General features: G+C 47.0%; 1 protein-coding gene across 1 annotated transcript in view; it reads right to left on the bottom strand.

Annotated features, from left to right (window-relative positions):
* Positions 1 to 13,354, bottom strand: part of LOC102447802 (transmembrane 9 superfamily member 2-like) — a 51,933-nt gene extending 38,579 nt beyond the window's left edge. The window contains exons 1-5 of the mRNA XM_075941047.1: positions 13,003 to 13,354; positions 10,223 to 10,290; positions 7,673 to 7,766; positions 6,095 to 6,222; positions 5,729 to 5,858 (exon numbers count right to left, since the gene is read on the bottom strand). Coding sequence (XP_075797162.1) covers positions 5,729 to 5,858; positions 6,095 to 6,222; positions 7,673 to 7,766; positions 10,223 to 10,290; positions 13,003 to 13,260 — 678 coding nt within the window. The 5' untranslated portion in view covers positions 13,261 to 13,354. The remainder of the gene's footprint in view (positions 1 to 5,728; positions 5,859 to 6,094; positions 6,223 to 7,672; positions 7,767 to 10,222; positions 10,291 to 13,002) is intronic.
* Between the last annotated feature and the right edge of the window lie 10,409 nt (positions 13,355 to 23,763).

Below are 23,763 nucleotides of genomic sequence, written 5' to 3'. Positions count from 1 at the left end.
CCCCTCAAGATCTGCCTGCACACTGCTCTCATCTTCAGGAGGTAATAAGGCAGCAGGTTATAAACTTAGAAGCTTCTCAGCCCAAGTCTGTGGAGATGGGGCAGCTGGAGGAACAGTAGCCAGGGGTGGGGGCCACCACACAGTGGCAAACGGCTTGGATGGAAGAGCTAGTGAAGACAGATAATGGTAACACCCTTATGGACAGCTGGCTGTGGAACTGTCTGCAGAAATTGCATCCAGGAGGAAGGACTCCCAGGAGGACACGCAGACCGCTTGCAGATTCCCCACGCCAAGCCATAACAACACTGACAGAAAAGGCAAGAAAAGGAATGCCAGCCGCCACTATAAACCAGCAGCTGCATCCCATAGCCAGAAACTCTACAAGATGAACTGCCAGGAAGGAATGAGACAAATCCTCGACAGGTCCTCACCTAGGCTACGGCTACACTGCCTTTTTTTGCGGAAGAGGGATATGCAAATCGTGCTCATATCTGCATATCTTCCACAAAAAGAATCAGAAGAGGATATGCAAATATGAGCCCAATTTGCATATCCTCTTCCACAAAAACAGCCCTGTAGCCATATATCTATTGTGTGATCCCAACTGAGTGGCTCTTCTCTTACTTCAAGGATGCGTTCGACCATGAGGCCCGGAAAGACATACAGCATCCGAAGTGCTCTCCCCCACTGCCACTGATCAGTTACTTAGAGGACCTGGAACAGAACTTGACTCCGCAGTGTCGTGTAGCAGGTCCTTTTGACCACGGCCTCACGCGTATTGCCCATACTGCCACACTAAAGCCCCTCACAAGAAAAACACAGGCCGCTGAGCTGGATCCAGAGACAGAGCTTGAAGTCCCTCGGGGGCCCAGCACAGTTCTCAGTAAACGGAACTTAACTTGGCAAGCACCTGGGCCAAAAAGGTAAGAGCAGGGACATAACTTTAGTATATGGGACAGCTTAACGAGCACTAAAAAAAAAAAAGGACAAGATAGGAATAAGATAAATGGGCTGTCATATACATCAGTTAACAAGCACCTGGAGCTGGGAAACAAAAAACATAGCTAGCTTTGACACGTGCCAGTCATGTCTGCATCAGGCACTGACCACAATGCCCTAGATGTCATGTCACAAGGAAGGAACCCTAATATGGTACCGGAAATCAAATAACCCTAATCTGGTACTGGTTGTCAACATTATAGTATAAAGCACCCTGAGCCCTAAGCTCGGGGAGGTTCCGTATCAAAATAGAAGGCACGTACTGTCCAGCCTGGCTGAGGGGTTGATCACCGAAGGCCGCCTCCCACCCTCTGAATCACGAAAGGGTGTACGAATCCGGAGCATGATAGGCATTGTTTTTCGTCTGTGTATCGTAATTGTCACTGGGTTTGTAAGTATTGCAGAGTATTACTCCATGAGGAGTAACGGTAGCTCGGAATAGGAAGCCTAATCCGAACTACCTAGTTCGAGCCGCGTGTAGCCGCGGGCATGGAGTCCGAACTAGCGGACATTTAAAAATGGCGGCGCCTGGCAACATGGAAATGAAGCCCGGGAAATTCAAATCCCGGGCTTCATTTGCAACTCCGGTTGCCTACATTAACCACCCTAGTTCGAACTAGGGTGGTAGTGTAGACATACCCTTATTTAATCAGCTTAGCAATAGTTAGTTGTATTGTATTAGCCATATTGTATAATGGTACCACACCTAGGTCTAAGTAAGAACTAGGGGTATGTCTACCCTACAAAGTTAGTTCGAACTAACTTTAATAGACGCTACACTAGCGCTCCGCTAGTTCGAATTTAATTCGAACTAGCGGAGCGCTTAGTTCGAACTAGGTAAACCTCATTTTACGAGGATTAAGCCTAGTTCGAACTAGCTAGTTCGAATTAAGGGCTGTGTAGACCCTTAATTCGAACTAGTGGGAGGCTAAGGCTTCCCAGGTTTCCCTGGTGGCCACTCTGGCCAACACCAGGGAAACTCTATGCCCCCCTCTCGGCCCCGGACCTCTTAAAGGGGCACGGGCTAGCTACGGTACCCGTGCCAGGTGCACACCTGCCAGCACCCAGCCAGCAGACCCTGCACCTGGCACGGATCGAGCCACCCACCCGATGCCCCCCAGCCCTCCCCCTCTTCCCGGGAACAGGCTGGCGGCTCCCGGGAGCTTGCCCAGGACCGCAAGAGGCGGGCACCCGCCTGGGATAGTGTGGACATCATGGACCTTGTCCACGATCTCCGCACTAGGCACAGGAAAGTGGCCGGCTTGGGCAGGAGAGCTGCCAGCCTGGCCACCCAGGAGCAGGTGTGTATGAAAATCAAGGGGGTCCACTGAGACCCCCGACCCTGAGCCCTGAGCTTACAATGGCCGTCCTGAGTCAGACCAAAGGTCCATCTAGCCCAGTAGCCTGTCTGCCGACAGCGGCCAACCCTAGGGACCCTGGAGGGGATGGACCGAAGACAGTGACCAAGCCATTTGTCTCGTGCCATCCCTCTCCAGCCTTCCACAAACTTTGGGCAGGGACACCACTCCTACCCCCTAGCTAATACCACTCCATGACTTGATCTCACTTCCCTTTAAACTCTGTTCTAGTTCTAGCCTTCACAGCCTCCTGCAGCAAGGAGTTCCACAGGTTGACTCTTTGCTTTGTGAAGAACAACTTTATGTTACTAGTTTGAAGCCTGCTACCCATTCCTTTCCTTTGGTGTCCTCTAGTCCTTCTTTATGGGAACTAATGAAGAACTTTTCTTTATGCACCCTCTCCGCCCAACTCCTGCTTTTAGAGACCTCTATCCTGTCCCCCCTCCGTCTCCTCTTTTCTAAGCTGAGAAGTCCCAGTCTCTTTAGCCTCTCTTCATATGGGACCTGTTCCCAACCCCTGATCATTTTAGTTGCCCTCCCCTCTCCCAGCCTCTCTCTTCCCCTCTCCCACCTCCTTTTCCCAGTCTCCCCCAGTTTTGATCAATAAAGACAGATTCCATTTTTGAACACAATTGTCCTTTATTTTGTACATCAAGAAAAGGGGCTAGGGAAGGGTAAGTGGAAGGAGGTGAGGGAGGAATGGGGCACGAGCCCCTGATGGGGAGGACTGGGCTGGCTCTGTGGGCTTCTGGGGGTGGAAGCTCTCCTGCAGCCCCCCAATTGCCCCCTCTCCCCAGAGGGCAGCCTGCGGCAAGTGCAGCCGGTCTGATGGCCGAGTGCTGTGATGTGCCCAGTGTGGGCACTCTGGGCACTCCAAGCCAGGACTGGTTTTCAAGCGGGGCACCCCTGAGAACTGTCTGTCCGGGGTGGGGGTTGGGTCCCTTTAAGCACAGCCCTTGGCTAGCCTGAGACAGCATCTCCACGCTCTAAGTCCTCCTCTGATGCCCTGCCGGCACTGCTTCCGGCCATCCTTAAGCCCTGTTCAGGGTCCACTTAATGTGGACATGCTAGTTCGAATTAGCAAAACGCTAATTCGAACTAGTTTTTAGTTCTAGACGCGTTAGTTCGAATTAGCTTAGTTCAAATTAGCGCTGTAGTGTAGACATACCCTGGGAGTAGAATTGAGGGGTTGTTAAATGAATAGGCAAAATATCTTTAATGTATGTTTTATTTGCATGCTACGTTGTCTTAAATCAAAGACATAATATAATCAGATTGTAGTCAAAGTTTGTAATTGGTTAAGTACATTTAAGTCTCAGGCTTTCCTCCTTCGCAGCCCCAGTCCCTTGCCACAAAAAGCCACCCCTAGACAGTCTTTCGAACCTCTGGTTCATCACACAGGAGATAGAATCATAGAGCTGGAGGAGACCACAGAAGGTCATCAAATCCAGCCCTCTGCTCTAGGCAGGACCAATCCCAACTAAATCAACCCAGCCAGGGCTTTGTCAAGCCGAGACTTAAACACTTCTAGGGATGGAAACTCCACTACTTCCCTAGCTAACCCATTCCAGCGCTTCACCACTCTTCTAGTGAAATAATTTTTCCTAATATCCAACCTGGACCTCTCGCACCACAACTTGAGACCATTGCTCCTTGTTCTGCAATCTGTCACTACTGAGAACAGCCTCTCTTCATCCTCTTTGGAAGCTCCTTTCAGGAAGTTGAAGGCTGCTATCAAATCCCCCCTCACTCTTCGCTTCTGCAGACTAAATAGACTCAACTCCCTCAGCCTCTCCTCATAGGTCATATGCTCCAGCCCCCTAATCATTTTGGTTGCCCTCCGCTGGACCCTCTCCAATGCGGCGACATCCTTTTTGTAGTGGGGGGCCCAGAACTGGACACAATACTCCAGATGTGGCCTCACCAGAGCCGAATAAAGGGGAATGATGACATCTCTGGATCTGCTGGCAATGCTCCTCCCAATGCACCCTAATATGCCATTAGCCTTCTTGGCTACAAGGGCACACTGTTGACTCATATCCAGCTTCTCATCCACTGTAACCCACAGGTCCTTTTCTGCAGAACTACTACTTAGCTGGTTGGTCCCCAGCTTGTAACAATGCTTGGGATTCTTCTGTCCCAAGTGCAGGACTCTGCACTTGTCCTTGTTGAACCTCATCATATTTCTTGTGGCCCAATCCTCCAATTTGTCTAAGTCACTCTAGACCCTATCTCTGCCCTCAAGCGTACCTACCTCTCCCCCTAGCTTAGTGTCATCTGCAAACTTGATGACGAGGACCAATAACACTGTGCTCAGAAAAGGCGGCAACCATTACCATCTTCTGAAGGAATGAGGCCACAGTTGCCTGTGCTTGCTGCTATGGTCAATAAGTGCAAGCAGGTCTGCCATAGTCCTGGCTCCTGGAAGAAGTCCATGATGGTGCTCATCCACAAAAAAGGTAAGCAAAATGACCCCAGCAGCTGGAGGCCCATTTGCAGTGCTCCACAATCTATAAGCTATATGCCAGCTGCCTCACAGCAAGGATCTGGTTGGTGCATAAAGGATCTATCCACTCGGTAGGCTTCATGTTCAGTGAAAGCTACTACAAGCACAGAGGCAGTGCATCGTAGCATGACTCGACTTGGCCAAATCCTGGGGGTCCATACCCCACCAACACATCTTTGCCATCCTCAGAGGATGCAGGATAACAGAAAACTTCCTCCAGATGTTCCAGACATGGACTACACCAAAATCATTTGCTCAACAGAAGAAAAGAAGGAAAAAAATTCCCATTTGCTGCTGTGTGAAGTTTTCAACCTCTCTTTGACGCAGTCAAAATACATTTGCCAGCCAATAATTAGACCTATTACTGTACTAATATATTCCATAAAATATTGTTGTATGAGCCCTGTTATAACAATGTTAGTGTGACATCAACTTTACTGTATTCCCCTACACTATTCCTGGAGGAATTCCGCATCAATGCATGGGCACAGAATTCAAGTTGTCCACAAACTGCTTTGCTTCCCCGCAGAAGAATGACTTCTAAGGGGAAGCAAAAGGAAGACTTAAGAAAGGTAAGCCCATGCTAGGCCAGTTAGTTACATATTAAGTTTTGCATAATTAATTACGATATTTATTACACACTGCAGCAATCATATAAGTAGGTACTCATCTTTGCAAATGCATGTGCAGTAAATTTTATTTAACTATATTTGTGTTTTTTATATCAAGTCTGTTTTTACACACTAAGCACACAATTCCATTATTAAAACATAACAAAAGAGTAATGAGGACATGACCCCAACAGTACAGCTTTGTAGCTGGACCCATGTCAGGGCATAAGGAAAAAAAAACTCTTACTACTTACATCGATAATGCAAGCATCTTTAACTCTGCCATCTGTAGTAATAAAACATCCTATTGGAAATCCTGGATTACAGTATTTGTGTTCCGCTTCCACTTCATAACACCATGTTACAGGCATATTATCAATAATCCTGGCAAAGAAATGTTAAACAGGCAGCTCCTTAATGGAATAATTAGCATTTTTTACTATTTTTAAGTTGTAATTAATGTTCAGGTAAAAAGCCAAGGGGTTTCAGTTAGGTCTCAAAGAATAATATGTTATAAGACCATTACTAGATAGAAGAAAGATTAGAAGTGTGACCTCTGAAAACAACTCATTAAGTTAATTTTCAGTTTGCTGTTCAAAGTAGAGTATGTCTTAACTCACCAGTGATGTTGATAATTCAATTGCATTCCTTTCTTCAAAAAAGTCAGTTTACTTTTGTCGATACTGTTTGTTGGGTCATATGATTTTGTACAAGCTACCTTGCATATTTCCTCTTTCTTAAATGTAAACTGTTACCAAAACATACAAAAAAAAACAATTTTAAAAATTGTTTCCAAATTGCCTTTTTAAAAAGCCATTATTTCTGAAAGTTTATTGTTCATCTAGATTCTTGCCTAGCTCACTAAAAAGAATTCTTGAAGCCCAAGTTGGTTTCCTATCAGCAGTCTCAACTCAGTTTTGAGAAACAGTTTTATACATCTTATGCAAAATATTTCATCTGTGCATTCCTAAAAGCACATAAATCTCTATAACAATTAGAATAATTCAAGTAAACAATTACTTGAAACATTGACCATAAGGTTTTTTAAAAATAATCACCTTGCAAATGGATAAAAAGATGTACACTGGTAAAGAGAGCAATCATAGTAGCTTTACTTAGTGCAGTGCATCATGAAATTACACATTTTTCCAACAATGCCCCTTTTGTATACTATGTTTTAATTTTGGCTGCTCTAGAGCATATCAACAAACTATGAGGCAATGCAATTGCAGCAGCACGACAGACATTTCCTGCTGAAGTGCACTTTTCCATTAAGGAACTGTTTTCACACACATATTTTTAGTATGGTTTTACAGCATGGTTAGAATTTATAGGTGTATTAATTAACCCGTTACAACTAGAGATGTGAAAGATTAACCTTAATGGGCGATGCTTACTGGTTCCGGTTAACCAGTGGGGGCTAGGTCAGCTCCCCGCCCACATGAGGAGGTAACTGCTCCAGCACTGTGTGGCTTGCCATGGACAGAGGCTGCTTCAGGCATCTGTAGCAGCCACTGATCACGGCAGACACAGGAGTATCACAGGCAGTCTCAGAGAGCCGCTCCAGCCCGGCTGCAGTGGGATGGGGGGGGGGGGGGGAGACTGTTGCACTACAAACCAATTAAGCTGGACAACTGATTAAATGCAAGTAAACCTCACATTTAACCGGTTAACCAATTACACAGGATTTTACATGCCTTGTTACAACACAATTAAAAATCTTAGGATATACAAGCCATAAGAGTGAGTGAAAGTTAGTGCTCACAAGTATTCTGAATGGTTTGTAGGCCACTTCAGGCAAAAGTAAAAACAATTATCAACTCCGCAGTTTTATATTGCCACATCACACTAATAACTCTACCAAATTGCATGGGCAAGGGTAAGAATACTGAGGACCAAGCTAACTTCTATTGCAAGCTGCCCAGAATTTTGCACACACAGGTATTTGAATAATCTCTGTAAAATATACAGTTAAATACTCTTGGGAAAATACGTTTAGTAGGTTAGGATGAAATTGTCGCTTTCCATGCATTAAGTTAAGTGACCAAGAATAGTACTTTATATTGACAGTACAAAATCCATAGTTATCACCTTACTTTCTATCATCCGAATATGACTGAAGGAGACATTTTTTTTAAAGCGGGCTAAAACTGCAACTATCAAGTGTAACCAGAAACACTTTGGATGGCTAGAATAACCTTATATGGCGATGATGCTATTCTCTCCCCAAACAGGATTTGTCCAAGATTTTCTGAAGGTCTTTTTTCTCTCTCATCTTGACAGAAGTCAAAACTGAAAAATATTAAGAGTCTTTAAGGTTAATGCATTTTAGGCTAAATTTTACAGTTTCAAAATAAATCAATTTGTTAAGCTATATCCTTGATATTTAAAAAAAACCACACCAACAATGGCTAATATACCATGGAAAGTCTGACTCCAGATACAATTCACTGTACAAAGTAACTTTTTAAAATCAACCACAACAGCACTTCATACATCAAATAGTATTGTTTAAAACAGGGGTGGGAACCTTTTTTGGGTTGTGGACCACTGACCTACAGAAAAATCAGTACACAAGTGAGAAGTGGGGAAAAAAACCCTCACCGTGACCCTTGACTGAGAAGGAGAAAGACACTCCCACATTCTCCTTGCACACCAGAGTCTAAGGGGGCTCAGCCTAGTAGATTTTGTGCACTCCAGCCCCCAGAAGGGCAGCGGAAGGGCTGGAGCACCAGCATGGGCTCCCCAATGTGGGGAAGGGAGCTGGGTCTCGAGATCCAGATCCAGGCAAGCCGAGGGCCGCATCTGGCCCCCCCCTCGGGCCTGAGGTTCCCCATCCCTGGTTTAAAATATATACTGTAAGACAGCAGTCACAGTGTCATTTACAAATTGCAATTGAAGTATGATAGCAAGTTCCAGAAAAAAAAAAGAAAATTGTACAAACTATTGTTTATGTTCCTTCCATGACATAATGCCAAATGAAGGATAACAAAAAAAAGATTCCTTACTAATGGAAAATAATTAACATGACAAGTGTACATTCTTTAGAGGAACAAATCTGATTTAATTTTTTTGGCCTACTGGCATAAAAACATTCACATGTCCAGAAATCCCCCTTTCTTTGAAACATCTGAAGGGTAGGGAAATATAATTATCCATGAACTCTGTGGATATATCTACATTATGAACACAGACTTGAAACTAGGGTGTGTCTAGACTACAGGGTTTTGTCGATAAAAGTGGACTTTTATCAACAAAACTATACCTGCATCTACACTACCGCTGACAGCACGCGGCAGTTTTGTCGACAGTGGTAAACCTCATTCTATGAGGAGTAACGCCTTTTGTCGACAGAGTTCTGTTGACAAAAGGCACTATTGCATCCACACTGTTTTTTCAAAAGAGAGCGTCTAGACTCTGTCGAAAAAGCAGCTTGCTTTGTCAACAAAACTTGCTGTAGTCTAGATGTTCTTTGTCAACAGAATCTGTCGATAAAGCCTGTCAACAAAAGCCTGTAGTCTAGACGTACCCCTTGGCTACGTCTAAACTGGCATGATTTTCCGCAAATGCTTTTAACAGAAAAGTTTTTCTGTTAAAAGCATTTGCGGAAAAGAGCGTCTAGATTGGCATGGACACTTTTCCACAAAAGCACTTTTTGCGGAAAAGCGTCTGTGCCAATCTAGACGCGGTTTTGCACAAGAAAGTCCCGATCGCCATTTTCACAATCGGGGCTTTTTTACACAAAACAATACCGTGTTGTCTACACTGGCCCTCTTGCGCAAATGCTTTTGCGCAAGAAGGCTTTTGCCCGAATGGGAGCAGCATAGCATTTCCGCAAGAACACTGACAATCTTACATGAGATCATCAGTATTCTTGCAGAAATTTAAGCGGCCAGTGTAGACAGCTGGCAAGTTTTTCCACAAAAGCAGATGCTTTTGTGGAAAAACTTGCCAGTCTAGACGCAGCCCTTCTGAATAAGAAGCCTTCCCTAACCAATGTGTAGGCATAAGCCATCAGTTCCTACAGCAATTAATGCAACACATGTAGTATTGTCGTACTGAGCTGATCTCCAGTATCTCTGCTACTATTCACTGCTTTTCTAAGAAAGAGCAGAGTAAAATTTGCAAGCATATCACTTGTTATTCCCCAGTGTGTTCAGCAGCAAAATTTGAGAACATCACAAATTTCACACTTCTATTTGGCAGAGCTAGAAGCATCAGCTAAGGCAGGCAGTGACATTCTTCACAGAAAAAGATACAAAAAAAATCCCTTTGCAAAAAAACAACTCCTTAAAGTAGAGGCTGGAGAGGAAGAGAGTAATGAAGATCTCCTACCGCTTCACAGAAAAGAGAGAGAAAGCTCTGGTTTTACAGCAGATATATTGGGGATGAATTTCATATTTATCAGCTATTTAATGGATGTCTACATAGCAGGACTCCAAAGCAGGACTCAGGGACAAAAACACAGAAGAAAACCCAGCAACTTCCCCTATGTCTCAGTAGTGTAGGGGTTGAATTACTTAAGAGATTACCAGCTGCGTTCTGCTGCCACCCCACCAATTGCCATCTTTTATAACTATATTTGAGTAAAAGACCTACTCCTCCAGGCAGCAGACATCTGCCATTTCTTCAAATTGTATACATATTGTATCAGGTAACAACTCATATTACTTTAGTTCATATAAAATAAAGGCGAGGATAGAAAATATGCTTTCAAACACACTAGAATCATTCTATAATGTACTTACGCATCGTATTCATAAGGTAGTACTGATTCTACTGAGTCCAATCTATTCACAAAGAGCTCAATTTGTGACTAAAAGAATGAAAAAAATCTATTAAGTTAACATGCACTTTAATACAAGAAAAGGCAACAGGGTTTTACTCATACAAAAAGTGTCTTAAACTAGTTGAACTCATTTCAAGTTTAGAAAGGTGCATTTTTTATTCTTTACATTCTGCTGTGTAATGCTCATACGACTCATGTTTAAAGTGTTTACTAGACTAAAAAATTTTGCACCTGTTTTCAGTCGGAGCTAGATCTAATCACCCGTATAAACACAATACTCAGGTTTTTAAAACAGTGATTAAAACTTTCCTAGCTCTAACTACATTAGCACTTACCAAGGTACTAACAAAGCACAGCCACATCACTGACTAAAAGACAGGATCAGGTTTTATAATAGACACACCTACACAGGGAAGCTGCCCACTTTGCAGAACTGAGCAAGAAGTTCCCACATTTTGATGGCACCACACCATAAAAGAAAGTGATAATTTTTCAGCAGTAGGTGGTCTCTAATGACAGAAGAAAGTAGAGTGCCACTGAAGGGCTCAATGGCAATAGAGAAAACATCACAATGCACAAGCAGTCTTGCCCCTCTGCTAAGTTTCTAGAGGTGACAAGTTTAAAGCAAGGGGATTTCTGGACACCTAACAAATGCTTAGGAACATTAAAGAAAAAGGTTTATCATGCACACCTGTCTGCATAAAGTATTTAAAGTGTTCCTAGAAATTTTGCTTTGTATTTCTATCCAACTTGGAAATGTTTTCAGAGATACAATTTGACCAGATACACTAAGAACTTAAAAACTGTGATACTCATTCAGACCAATGGTCCATCTAACCCACTATCCTGTCTTCAACAGTGGCCAATGCCAGAGGCTTCAAAAGGAATGAACAGAACAGGGTAATTATCTAGTGATCCATCTCCTGCAGCCCAGTCCCAGCTTCTGGAAGTTTGAGGCGTACGACACTAAGTGCACGGGGAGCATCTATGATCATCTTGGGTAATAGCCATTCGTGGACCTTGACTCCATGAACTTATGTAATTCTTTTTTAACCTATTTAAACTTTTGGTCTTCACAACATCCCCTGGCAATGAGTTCCTTGCGTTGACTGTGTGTAGTGTGAAAAAGTACTTCCTTTCATTTGTTTTAAACCTGCTGTATATTATAGTGGGTCCCCATATAGGTGTCCTCCTTATCCACTGTTTTGCATATCTGTCCCAATCAGCATATCCGTCATATGCTGTAAATTGCAAATGACAGATAGGCAAATTGGAACTAACATGAATCAATATGTTCCCCTATTGTATAGGACTGTACATGTGTTCCCGGATCAACTCCTCTTTCCTCCTGCCTGATGTGATCAGCTGTTCAGTGTCTGGCAGGGAGGAGCAGAGAAGGCAATGGGGCTGGACCCCTTTAGTGGAGGTGCTGAAAACCAGCTCCCTAGCCCATGTCTGTATGCTCCCCCATACTCCAACTACAGCCAGGAGCAGTGCCATGTCTCTAGGAGGGTGGGGACACGAACAGGGGTAAAAGGAACAAAAGCTGGGGACGGGCACTGAGCCAGGAGCTGGCACCCCAGAAGCAGACCTTGGGAGCAGGGGGCTGGGTACAAAGCCCCAGGCACAGAACTGGCTGCCAGGGTATGAAGCCAGCACCCCAAGAGCAGAGCGCTGAGAGCAGGGTCCTGGGCAAGAGCACCCCAGCACTAAGTCCCAGACACAGAGCCAGCAGGTAGGGACAAGAACTGCATGTCATGTTCAAGGTATGCATGGTTGTACCATGGATTATTGTCATTATAACATTTTTGTCTTATTATCTAGCCCTTCCCTAACAGTTCTTAGCATTCTCTTAGCTTCTTTTCACTGCTGCTGCACACAGATTAGATGTTCCCCGGGAACTATCCACGCTAACTCCAAGATCTTTTTCCTGCATGCTAACAGCAAATTTAGCCCTTGCGGTTTTCTATTTTACTCTGCACTATTCAAACAAAAGATTTATTGTAGGGCAGATCCCCTGCTCCTCTGAGAATCAGCTTGCTCTCACCTAGCACCTGGCTAAGGTCGGCAGGCAGGTTCAACAACTTGTACACACCAGAGATGCTACAAGCTCTAGGATGTATCAATAGCCTAAACCCCACCACAGGAAAGAGAGACTCGGGTGTCCAAGGGGTGGGGCTCTCTCTTGCCACCAGAGCCACTGCCTCCTGAATGGACTGTCTCAATGATCCTTAAAACTAGCCACCGAGACACCCGCCTCCCCCAAAAACACGCCCAGGTCTGCACCCCTTACAGTCCCCTACACACACCCAGGGACAGGGCGCTACGCCCACAAATCCCCCACCCACACTCAGGCGGGCGACTCCTGTTTGCGGGCGGGGAGGGGGTGCTGCGGGGAGGGGGGCTGTGGGGAGGGGATGTTGCGGGGAGCGGGTGCTGCGGGGAGGGGGGCTATGGAGAGGGGGTGCTGCGGGGAGGGCGGGGAGCATGTAGGGACACTCCGCGTAGCAGTTGAAATGTGGGCAGGGGCAGCGCACCGCTCCCGCGGTCACTTATGCACACAGGGCCCTACACAACTAGGCGCCCCCCCCCCCCCCCCACACACACACACACACACACCGGCCCGACTCCGCGGCAGCCCTTCTCCCAGCCCCTCGCTGGGGGCATCAACGCAGGGCCCCGCCCTGGGCTCCCCAGCAGATCCGCCCGCAAGCGATGCCCGCCCCGAGCCGCTCTCACCTGGCAGCCGAGGCTCGCCTGGTCGGGCTCGCAGAAGCTGACGGGGGCCAGGCCGGGCAGGTAGAAGGCAGCGCAGAGGGGAGCCCCGCAGCCCAGCAGCAGGAGCCCGGCAGCCAGCAGCTTCATCGTCCCGCCGGCTGCGAAAGGGGGGCGACCCGAGCTCGACGCTTGGCGGGGCGGCGTCACAATCGCCCTCCCCGGCGGCTGCGCGCCTCGGCCGCCCGCTACGGCACGCGAGGAGGAGGCCGCCGCCGCCATGTTGAGTGCGGGCAGGAGACCGGGCTAGGCAATGCCCCGCCCTTAGCGACGGCCTACGCGCCTCCCCGGCTCCATGCCTGACACCTGCCTCCCGAGCGAGGGCAGGGCGGGTGCCGGGACGGGCCGCCACGCGCCCCTCTTCTCCCCCCGCCCGCGGAGCGTGGCCGCCACCCCGTCCTGGCGCCCCGCGGCACCGTCCGCTCGGCTCCCCCCAGTCCTACGGCCCCCCCCCCCATTCCTCATCTCCCACCTACAGCAGGAGCCTCCAGCCCCGCCCTCTGCACAAGCCCTGACCCAGCCCAGGGATAGTGCGTGAGGGTGGAGAGCTCTCCCAACAGAGCAATGGAGTGAGCTGGGTTCGGGAGCACAGGGTGGGGCAAGGGGCTGTGTCTAGACTGGCCAGTTTTTCTGGAAAATCAGCTGCTTTTCTGGAAAAACTTGCCAGCTGTCTACACTGGCCGCTTGAATTTCTGCAAAAGCACTGACTTCCTACTGTAAGAAATCGGTGCTTTTTGCGGAAATACTATGCTGCTCCCGTTCGGGCAAAAGTCTCTTTTGCGCAAAACTTTTCATAGAATCATAGAACTAGAAGAGACCTCAGAAAATCATCAAGTCCAGCCCCCCTGCTCTAGGCAGGACCAATTCCCCTGCGCAAAAGGGCCAATGTAGACAGCTGAGATTTGTTTTCCGCAAAAAAAGCCCCGATCGCGAAAATGGCGATCGGGGCTTTTTTGCGGAAAAGCGCGTCTAGATTGGCCACGGATGCTTTTGCGGAAAAGCATCCGTGCCAATCTAGATGTGCTTTTCCGAAAATGCTTTTAATGGAAAACATTTCCGTTAAAAGCATTTCCGGAAAATCATGCCAGTCTAGACGTAGCCAGGGTGTTTGGTTTTGTGGAAGTCGAAAATTGGCAACCCTAGCCCTTACCTCTCCATGCCCCCTCAGCACCGTTTCTTCATTGCAGCCTTCATATGCCCCATGACACCATCCCCTAACATTGCCCTCTCATCTCCACAGCAACATCCCTTCAGCTCTGCCTTTGCAGCCCCATGGTCCCACCAACCAACAACACAATCCCCTCACCACTAACTTCTTGAACCCACAGCTGCACAGCACTTTTCCTTCTTACATGTCCTGTGGCACTATCTCCTCACTACTGCCCTCACAGACCCACCCCTCCCAACTGTTGAGCACCAGCTCCTCACGAGTGCCCTTGCACCCCTACAGCGCTAGAGCATCATCCCCACACCACTGTCCTTGTGTCCCCCTCTCTGTACAGCACATTCCTCCACCACACCCCCCATGTCCTCCCATCTGTACAGCACCATGCTCTCACCCACTGCCTCTTGTGTATCCTGTCTATATACAGCATCACCACCTGCCCACTGTCCTCCTGTCCATACAGTACCATTCTAACTGTTGCCCATTTACCACCTAGGCAATCAGTGAAACAGACTCATTAGTTTATCATGAGTGTCACCATAACTTGTGGTTTTCTTAAAGATTAGGCTCTTGGAGTCAAGGCCTTACAAGGGTAACAAGATAACATTCTATAAATATATTAGAAACAAGAGAAAGACCAAGGATGGGATAGGCCCACTGCTCAGTGCGGAGGGAGAAACAATAACAGGAAACTTGGAAATGGCAGGGGGTGCTTAAGGACTTCTTTGTTTCATTCTTCACCAAGAAGTCGGATGATGAAGGAATGCCTAACATAGTGAATGCTAGTAGGAAGGGGGTAGGTTTAGAAGATAAAATTTTAAAAGAACAAGTTAAAAATTACTTAGAGAAGTTAGATGTCTTCAAGTCATCAGGGCTTGATGAAATGCATCCTAGAATATTCAAGGAGCTGATAGAGGAAGTATCTGAGCCTTTAGCTATCATCTTTGAAAAATCATGGAAGACAGGAGAGATTCCAGAAGACTGGAAAAGGGCAGATATAGTGCCCATCTATAAAAAGGGAAACAAGAAAAACCCAGGAAACTACAGACCAGTAAGTTTAACTTCTGTGCCAGGAAAGACAATGGAGCAAGTAACTAAGGAATTCATCTGCAAACATCTGGAAGAAAATAAGTTGATAGGTAACAGCAGTGGCGGATTTACGGCATGACGAGCGGGGCGGCTGCCCCGGGCCCCACGCTTCCTGAGGCCCCGCGCATGTGCCTTGGCACCACGGCGCATGCGCTGTGTCAAAGGGGGGGGCCTCGCGAAATTTTGCTGCCCTGGGCCACGCGGCACTCTCATCCGCCCCTGGGTAACAGCCAGCACGGATTTGTAAAGAACAAATCACGTCAAACCAATCTGATGGCTTTCTTTAATAGGATAACAAGCCTTGTGGATAAGGGAGAAGGGGTGGACGTGGTATACCTAGATTTTAGTAAGAGATTTGATACAGTCTCGCATGATCTTCTTATCAATAAACTAGACAAATACAAATTAGATTGGGCTGCTGTAAGGTGGGTGCATAACTGGCTGGATAACCATTCTCAGAGAGTAGCTATTAACAGTTCACAATTGTGCTGGAAGGGCATAACAAGTGGGGTTCCGCAGGGGTCTGTTTTGGGACCAGTTCTGTTTAATATCTTCATTAACTATTTAGATATCGGCATAGAGAGTACACTTATTAAGTTTGCAGATGATATCAAGCTGGGAGGGGTTGCAATTGCTTTGGAGGATAGGGTCATAATTCAAAATGATCTGGACAAACTGGAGAAATGATCTGAGGTAAGAGATTTGATACAGTCTCGCATGATCTTCTTATCAATAAACTAGACAAATACAAATTAGATTGGGCTGCTGTAAGGTGGGTGCATAACTGGCTGGATAACCATTCTCAGAGAGTAGCTATTAACAGTTCACAATTGTGCTGGAAGGGCATAACAAGTGGGGTTCCGCAGGGGTCTGTTTTGGGACCAGTTCTGTTTAATATCTTCATTAACTATTTAGATATCGGCATAGAGAGTACACTTATTAAGTTTGCAGATGATATCAAGCTGGGAGGGGTTGCAATTGCTTTGGAGGATAGGGTCATAATTCAAAATGATCTGGACAAACTGGAGAAATGATCTGAGGTAAACAGGATGAAGTCTAATAAGGTAAAATGCAAAATGCTCCACTTAGGAAGGAACAATCAGTTTCACACATACAGAATGGGAAGCGACTGTCTATCAACGAGTGCTGCAGAAAAGGATCTAGAGAGTATAGTGGACCACAAGCTAAATATGAGTCAACAGTGTGACACTGTTGCAAAAAAAAAGCAAACATGATTCTGGGATGCATTAGCAGGAGTGTTGTGAACAAGACACGAGAAGTCATTCTTCCACTCTACTTTGCGCTGATTAGGCCTCAACTGGAGTATTGTGTCCAGTTCTGGGCATCACATTTCAAGAAAGATTTGGAGAAGGTCCAGAGAAGAGCAACAAGAATGATTAAAGATCTAGAAAACATGAGCTATGAGGGATGATTGAAAGAACTGGGCTTGTTTAGTTTAGAAAAGAGAAGACTGAGGGTACGGCTATACCGTGGGGGTGGGAGGTTCAAAGAAGGTATGCAAATTGCACTCGTATTTGCATATCTTCTTCCAATTCTTTTTCCAGAAGAGGATTTTCCGATATTTGGCCCATATACACGTGACCAAATGTCAGGAAAAAAAAACCTTTTGGAAGCTCCTTTATTCCTCGTAAAACAAGGTGTATAGTTTATAGTAATTGATCAGCCCTGAGTGACTTTTAGGCAGAGGCCACTGGTGAGGAGGTACCAGGGTGGGGGGAGCACTGATTACATGACCACACCCTGAGCCCCAGGACAACCCCCTCCACTCCAGGTCCCTTTTCTCCCTTCTCTGTGCCTCTTCTCCATCTCTGCCCCACTTCTCCCCCCAGCCAAGGTGGTGCAGGGACTAGTAGGGCCAGGGGTACAGCACCGGCAGCAGAGGTACAGCTGCTCTCTTTACTCAGCAGCAGCAGCTGCAGCAGCAGAGGAAATGGGGACAAGGTGGCTCAGCTCACTTTGCTCCCCAAGATGTGTGTCTCTGCTTCCCACCTGGGAGTGCAGGGGCAGTCCCTGCCCCCTCCCCAAAGTAGTGTCCTAGGGGAGCAGAGAGAGCTGGGGCTGTCTTGCTCTGCTTTCCCTGCTGCTGCTGGTGAGTGGGGGTGGGGGCGCTGGACTCTGTTGTGCCAGCCCACAGCATTTGGGGGCACAAGTGGTTATGTGCCACCCACACATTGCCTCTACTATTAGGGCTAACTCAAGTTGACCCTCTGGCTCCCAGATTCTGTTTCATAGCCCCACTCCGTGAGTTCAAACAGCAAAAAAGATGAAAAATTCTCTTGACAGCTGTTTTTATTTTCTTTGTCCAGAATTCAAACTGATGGAATGAGCCCTTTTGCACATAGCCTCTTCATGGTCATGAACAGCCAATTGAAGTGTTTGTACTGTGAGTTCCTGAGTGGCCCATTTAGTTTTTTATAGGCATCCTTGACGGTTAGGAGATGATTCATAACCTCAGAGCAAACATTTTTTGAGAGTCATAAAATGAAAAAAAATTACAGATAGCAATTCTCAAACTTCATTGGACTGTGACTTTTTTCTGACAAGAAATTACCATACAACCTCAGAAGGGGGGACTGAAGACTGAGCAGCCAGCAGAGTGGCAGCATCATAAGTGTCCAGCAGAGTGGTGGCAGAGAGGTATAATGAGCGGCCAGCAGGGCGAGTGACTAGTTTAGTAAGATGTCTCTTTACCTCCTCCCGCTCAGGATGGCAAGTGAAGTCTGTGGATGCATCTCTGAACTCAGGGCCGGCCTGAGCCGTTTTGGCGCCCCAGGCCTGGGCGTGTGGCTCTGCCCCTGGGCGCAAGCACAGGCCTGCCCCTAGGGCGCACGGCGCATGCGCTGCCTGGCTCGGCCACCACTGCTGCCACACAGCCTGGGGTGACCCGTGCCTGGCCGGGCAGGGCCCACCAGCCATGGGGGGAAGAGCGCTGCTGTGGCCCATGCCGGGCGTGCGGCGCCTGATGGCAGCTATAAGGGATGCTGCGCGCCCCTTACGGCTGCCATCAGGCACCCCCCCCCCATAGGTTGGCGCCCTGGGCAGCTGCCCGGCTTGCCCACCCCTTAGTCCAGTCCTGTCTGAACTCTGGGTCTGCTCTGGCCAAGGGCAGCAACTGTGAGTGAGATGTAGAGAAGGGTTGGGCATGTGAAGGGGACATCTAGATTGCTGAATCATATAATCATAGAATACTAGAACTGGAAAGGATCTCAAGAGGTCATCAAGTCCAGTCCACTGCCCTCATGGCAGGACCAAGCACCGATTCTAGATCATCCCTGATAGATGTCTGTCCAACCGGCTCTTAAATATCTCCAGTGATGGAGATTCCACAACCTCCCTAGGCAATTTATTTCAGTGCTTAACCACTATGATAGTTAGGAAGTTTTTCCTAATGTCCAACCTAAACCTCCCTTGCTGTAATTTAAGTCCATTGCTTCTTGTCCTATCCTCAAAGGTCAAGGAGAACAATTTTTTTTCCTGCTCCTTGTAACACCCTTTTAGGTATGTGAAAAATGCTATCATGTCCCCTCTTAGTCTTCTCTTTTCTAAACTAAACAAACCCAATCCTTTCAGTCTAGTTCCCTCATAGGAAAAACTTAGGAACCTGAGGCTATGTTTAGATGTTGCAGGGGGGTTTCGAAAAAAGTGGCCTTTTTTTAAAAAAACTTCACCTGCGTCTAGACTGCTGCCGCGTTCTTTCAAAATTAAATCAAAAGAATGCGGCAGTTTTTTTGACACCAGCAAACTTCATTTTACGAGGAAGAAAGCCTTTTTTCAAAAGAGCTCTTTCAAAAAAAGGCGTTCTTGACCATAAACAGGGCTTTTTTGAAAGAGAACATCCAGATTGCCTGGGTGCTCTCTTCAAAAAAAATGGATCACTTTTTCGAAAAAAGTTGTGGGTGTCTAGACGATCTCTTTCGAAAGAAGGTTTTTCTAAAGATTCTTTCGAAAAAGCTTCCTTCAAAAGAAGCGTGTAGTCTACACATACCCTTAGAGGAAAAGGACATTGCCCAATCAATGTGGGGTGGGACTTTTACTCATGGTTTTTGTTTATGAACTCTGTGGTGTTTTTCCCAAATTAATGCCACGTTATTTCCTTCCCTTTTTTAAAAAGTTTCTTTACTATGCTTGGACTCTGCTTGTGTAAGCGGGGGAATGGTCCCGCTCTTGTGGGGAACTTTCCTGGCTTCTATACACCCCGGTGAAATGAACCAGCGAAAGGATCTGAGTCCCCGCTCCCACTTCCTTTACCTCACGGCTCCCTGATCCTGAGGGCTCCCCCTCCACTCTCCTGAGTAGCAGAGCCCTTGAAACCCCAACAAGGCTGGGCCCAGGTTTCCTGGGGCTTAATCCCTGACCTTGTAGTCACTAGGGGCAGGAGTTAGGGTGTCCCCACTCCGAGGTGCTCTCTTTACACTGCAGGCCTTCTTGGCCCAGTGATCACTTCATAAGGTTCAAAGCAAATACAATTTATTAAACATCAATTGATTAAAGAGAATAGAATAAGAATCAATGAGAATGGTTAAATGAGAACACACAGCCCTGCTCTGTAGCACAGGGACATCAACACAGCAGTCTGCAGAGTGTAAGGACAGTTCACAGTCTCTTCCTTAGAAGCCCTGGATGTGCTGCAAGGGGCTGCAGGCTGGACATGCTTGCACTGGCAGTGACCACACAGCCTCAGTCTCTAAGTGGCCAGACCCCTCTCCCAGTCCAGAGCCTTTCCCCACACTTTGCAGGTCCCAGTAGCTCACCACATCCAGCTGCAGGCTGTGCTGCTTGGCCAGTTCCAGCTCCTTGTGTTGCTTCTCTGTTCCTTTTGGCTTTCTGAGCACTGCCAGTCTGCTGCTCAACACAGGGTCTGCACTGCTTGGCCTGTCTGTGTCTGGTTCTGTCGCTGCAGGACTTCTTCTTGTACTCCTCTTTCAGCTCTCTGTCTTTGCAGTACCTCTTCTGCACACAGCTTGTTTGTTCAGAGACAGAGCCAGAACAATCCCCACTTACAACCTGTCAGTCAGGCTGAGCTGGAGTGTTGGCTGCTTTCCATTGTCTCTGGGGTCTGTCAGTCTCATGAACCCTTCCCCTTCTGAAGCTGGTAAACCAAAAAACTCCCACAGAGTTTTAGTAAGGGGTAACAGTCCCCTTACACTTGCAAGTGGGGAAGCATTGCCTCTCAGATGTGCCAAGGCATAGTGTATGAATTTCCCAAATTACTGAGTGGGGACTCGAGCCAGTTCTGTGTTGCATGGATGGAGACGAACCCCTCGTCCTGACTACTGCTAGCTCCACCTGGCAGAAGGGCTCCATTAGTACAGAAGTGAAACAGACTGGTTTCTAGTAATGAATATGTCAATGCTCGAATAAGGCCTAGGCCACAGGAGTGGCCCTCTTTTATCTCAGTGGGCTACAAGATTGCCAAAACCAAGACAGTCTCCTGGGACAGGGTAGTTTTGCTAACTGTGCTTGCGTGCCTAGAATTTTCGGGGCGTGTCGATTAAAATGTAGCAGCGCTTTGATTGGATGCAGAAGAAGAATATGGCTCTCACAGTCAGTGTTGTGTGCAATCAGCACGCACCTCATTTCACATGCCTTTGCTTTATGTGTATGTCACTTTAGTAATACCGGTAGGAAAAAACTAAGCAGAGGGAAACCAGTGGAATCTGGCAATCCTGAGTGTGGGCAAAGGTAAACAAAATGTTTCATGGGCCAAACATAGAGCTCTGATGGACTGCACATGGCCTATGGACCACAGGTTGCCCACAACTGGTCTAAAGTCTTGGAGGGAGCTGGCATTTTGTCTGCCAGCATCACATCTAGCAGACACAGTTGCAAAAGAAAACTTGAAAATGTGGCCAAAGTTGTATTCAAAAAGCTCAGAACAAGAAGACAAACCATAATCCAAGATTTATGTTTTTAAATCTAACACTTTTAAGCCAGTTTCATGTTTTTGTGTCCCAACTCATGATTTTTGAATGCTCAGCATTGGCAATAGTGTGGTCATTTCACTGTTGAGGCTTGTGTCCATCCACAACATCAAAACCCTCACTAGTCTCTGCCTGTCATGATTCCTTACATTTGTCTTTACCTCTGACATCACAATGTCCTCAGTACAACTTGTCATATCACCCATTTAGCATTGAATTGTCCTCTTCATTGAGCATTATCAGACACACAGAGCAGAAGGGCAGAGGTGAAATTGGGCTGGAGCAGTCTAGTATGGTGTACCGATAAGAACTGGCCACCGGAACTGACCAGTACATGGACAGTGTTAATGGCTTTAAGGAGACCGTCCTTAGGTACAGTGAAGCACTGTTGCAGCAATGCTCCTGGACCCGACTACTGGCAGAGCTACCCACAGCAGGAGAGGAAAGCGAGGGAGGGAGGGGAGCAAAAGGGACTGCCCCGGTGCCTGATGACTTAAAAGAGCCCAGGGTATGCCACTGTCATGGCAGTGGCCAGGAGCCCTGGGTCTTTCAAATCACTGCCAGAGCACCAGGGCTCCCAGCTTCCAGCCCTGCAGCCTGGGGCTCTTGGCTGCCACTTTATCAGCAGCATTGAAGGGCTGAGGGAATCTGCCTCAGCTCCACCTCTTCTAGGGGCCCAGGGTAGCTCTCTTCTAAGGACTCTGAGCGCACCAGTAAGTCCTCCCTTTTACTTTCACCCTGGAGAAGGGGCAGGTCCATTTTAGGTGGGCCTGAAGAAGGTGAGGTGAAATTTCATCTAGAACAGGGCTCAGGGAGTTGAGCAAAGGTAAACAAAATGTTTCATGGGCCAAAAATGCTCTTTTCATATTGCTAAATGGGAGGAGAGCAGGGGCTCGACCCCAGATACCCAGGAGGCATATCTCATGGGATTACAGCAAAGAAAAAGTTGACAGCCACTGAACTGGAAATTATTGACTTGCATTACTTTGATCCACTCCAATCAGAGTTTTATGAAGGAAATTGATTGAATTTCTATAAATACCTGTCAATTGACATAACAGAGGTCTGTTATCTGTGCAGGCTTCTTTAGAAATAGTTATATTTGAACTGATCTTTTCTGATACTAATATTTGGCTGGAGACAATAATATTCCCTTTTGAGTTATTCTATATTGATTTCCCAACTCTATACTTGTAATAGTTTTTCCTGCACTAAACCATCTGTGAGAGGAATGCAGTTTGTTTTGGATATGCAATTTAGTTTAGAAGATTTTTGGTTAGGTATATGTATGCAGGCTTTCTCTTTTTTTCCAATTTTTTTTATTAAACCCAGTTATGTGTATGGGTTGATTTTATGGCCATCAGTGACAACACATGAACTGAGATATGTTTTTCAGGATGTTGTCACAGGGCACCTCCTTTGTACTATCTAGTGAACCTCAGCCAAGGCTCACTCTGAACCTTCTTCAGAACTGCCCCTCTTGGGCTATGTCTACACTCGTGGCTTCTTGTGCAAGTATGGCTGTTGTTGCGCAAGAATCCACAGAGCGTCTACACTGCCCGCCTGCTCTTGCGCAAGGAAATTTACAGTACAGCGTGGTAAGAGAGGGTCTTTTTTAACAGGTGTAAGCCCTCTTGCGCAGGAGCTCTTGCGCAAGGAAATTTACAGTACGGCGTGGTAAGAGAGGGTCTTTTTTAACAGGTGTAAGCCCTCTTGCGCAGGAGCTCTTGCGCAAGAGGGCAGTGTGGACGCTCGGCAGGGATTTCTTGCGCAAGAAAGCCCTACGGCTAAAATGGCCGTCGGAGCTTTCTTGAGCAAGAGAGCGTCCACACTGCCATGGGAGCTCTTGCGCAAAAGCACAGCATGCACATGGCAGTGTGGACGTTTTCTTGAGCACGAGTTCTTGCACAAGAACCCTTGTGCAAGATGTTCTTGCACAAGAAGCCACGAGTGTAGACATAGCCTTGGTTTTCTGTTTCTTCCACTTATATTCTTCCAATTACCTTGTTAGCCCAGTGATTGCTACTTAGGTTCTCACAGGCCCCACTTGTCCCATGGCTTAACACTCCAGCCACTGCGGGGGGCAGGGGGAAGAGGAAAGCACAGTACTTTAGTTATGAGTGTGGGTTTAGTTATGTAGTATAGATACTACTAGTGGTGTGGGTTTCAGCCCCAGCATGCTCCCTACTGGCTATAGAATAGCTAAAGCCCCAAACTCATCCCATTGAAGCCAGGAAGGCAGTCTTAGAGAGCCCTAAGTCCTGGCATTGCCCTCTAGGAAGCTGAAATGGGTACAGGTTGGACCTCCCTGGTCTGGCACCCTCGGGACCTGACTGGTCCCAGATAAGGGATTTTTCCATACCAGGGGAAATCATTCAGACCCCCCTGCTGTTGCCCTCCCTCCTCCTCCCCCCACCCCCGTGCTTCCTGGCTCCCCTCGCAGCCCAGAGACCCACACACTGGCTCTCTGCCCCACTTCCCCCGCAGCCCAGATATGCTGCACGCTGGTTCTTGGGCCCCCACCCTTCT

This window comes from Pelodiscus sinensis, chromosome 13, assembly GCF_049634645.1.
Source record: "Pelodiscus sinensis isolate JC-2024 chromosome 13, ASM4963464v1, whole genome shotgun sequence".
In the NCBI taxonomy this organism is placed as follows: Eukaryota; Metazoa; Chordata; order Testudines; family Trionychidae; genus Pelodiscus; species Pelodiscus sinensis.
This window is presented reverse-complemented; position numbering and strand designations above follow the sequence as displayed.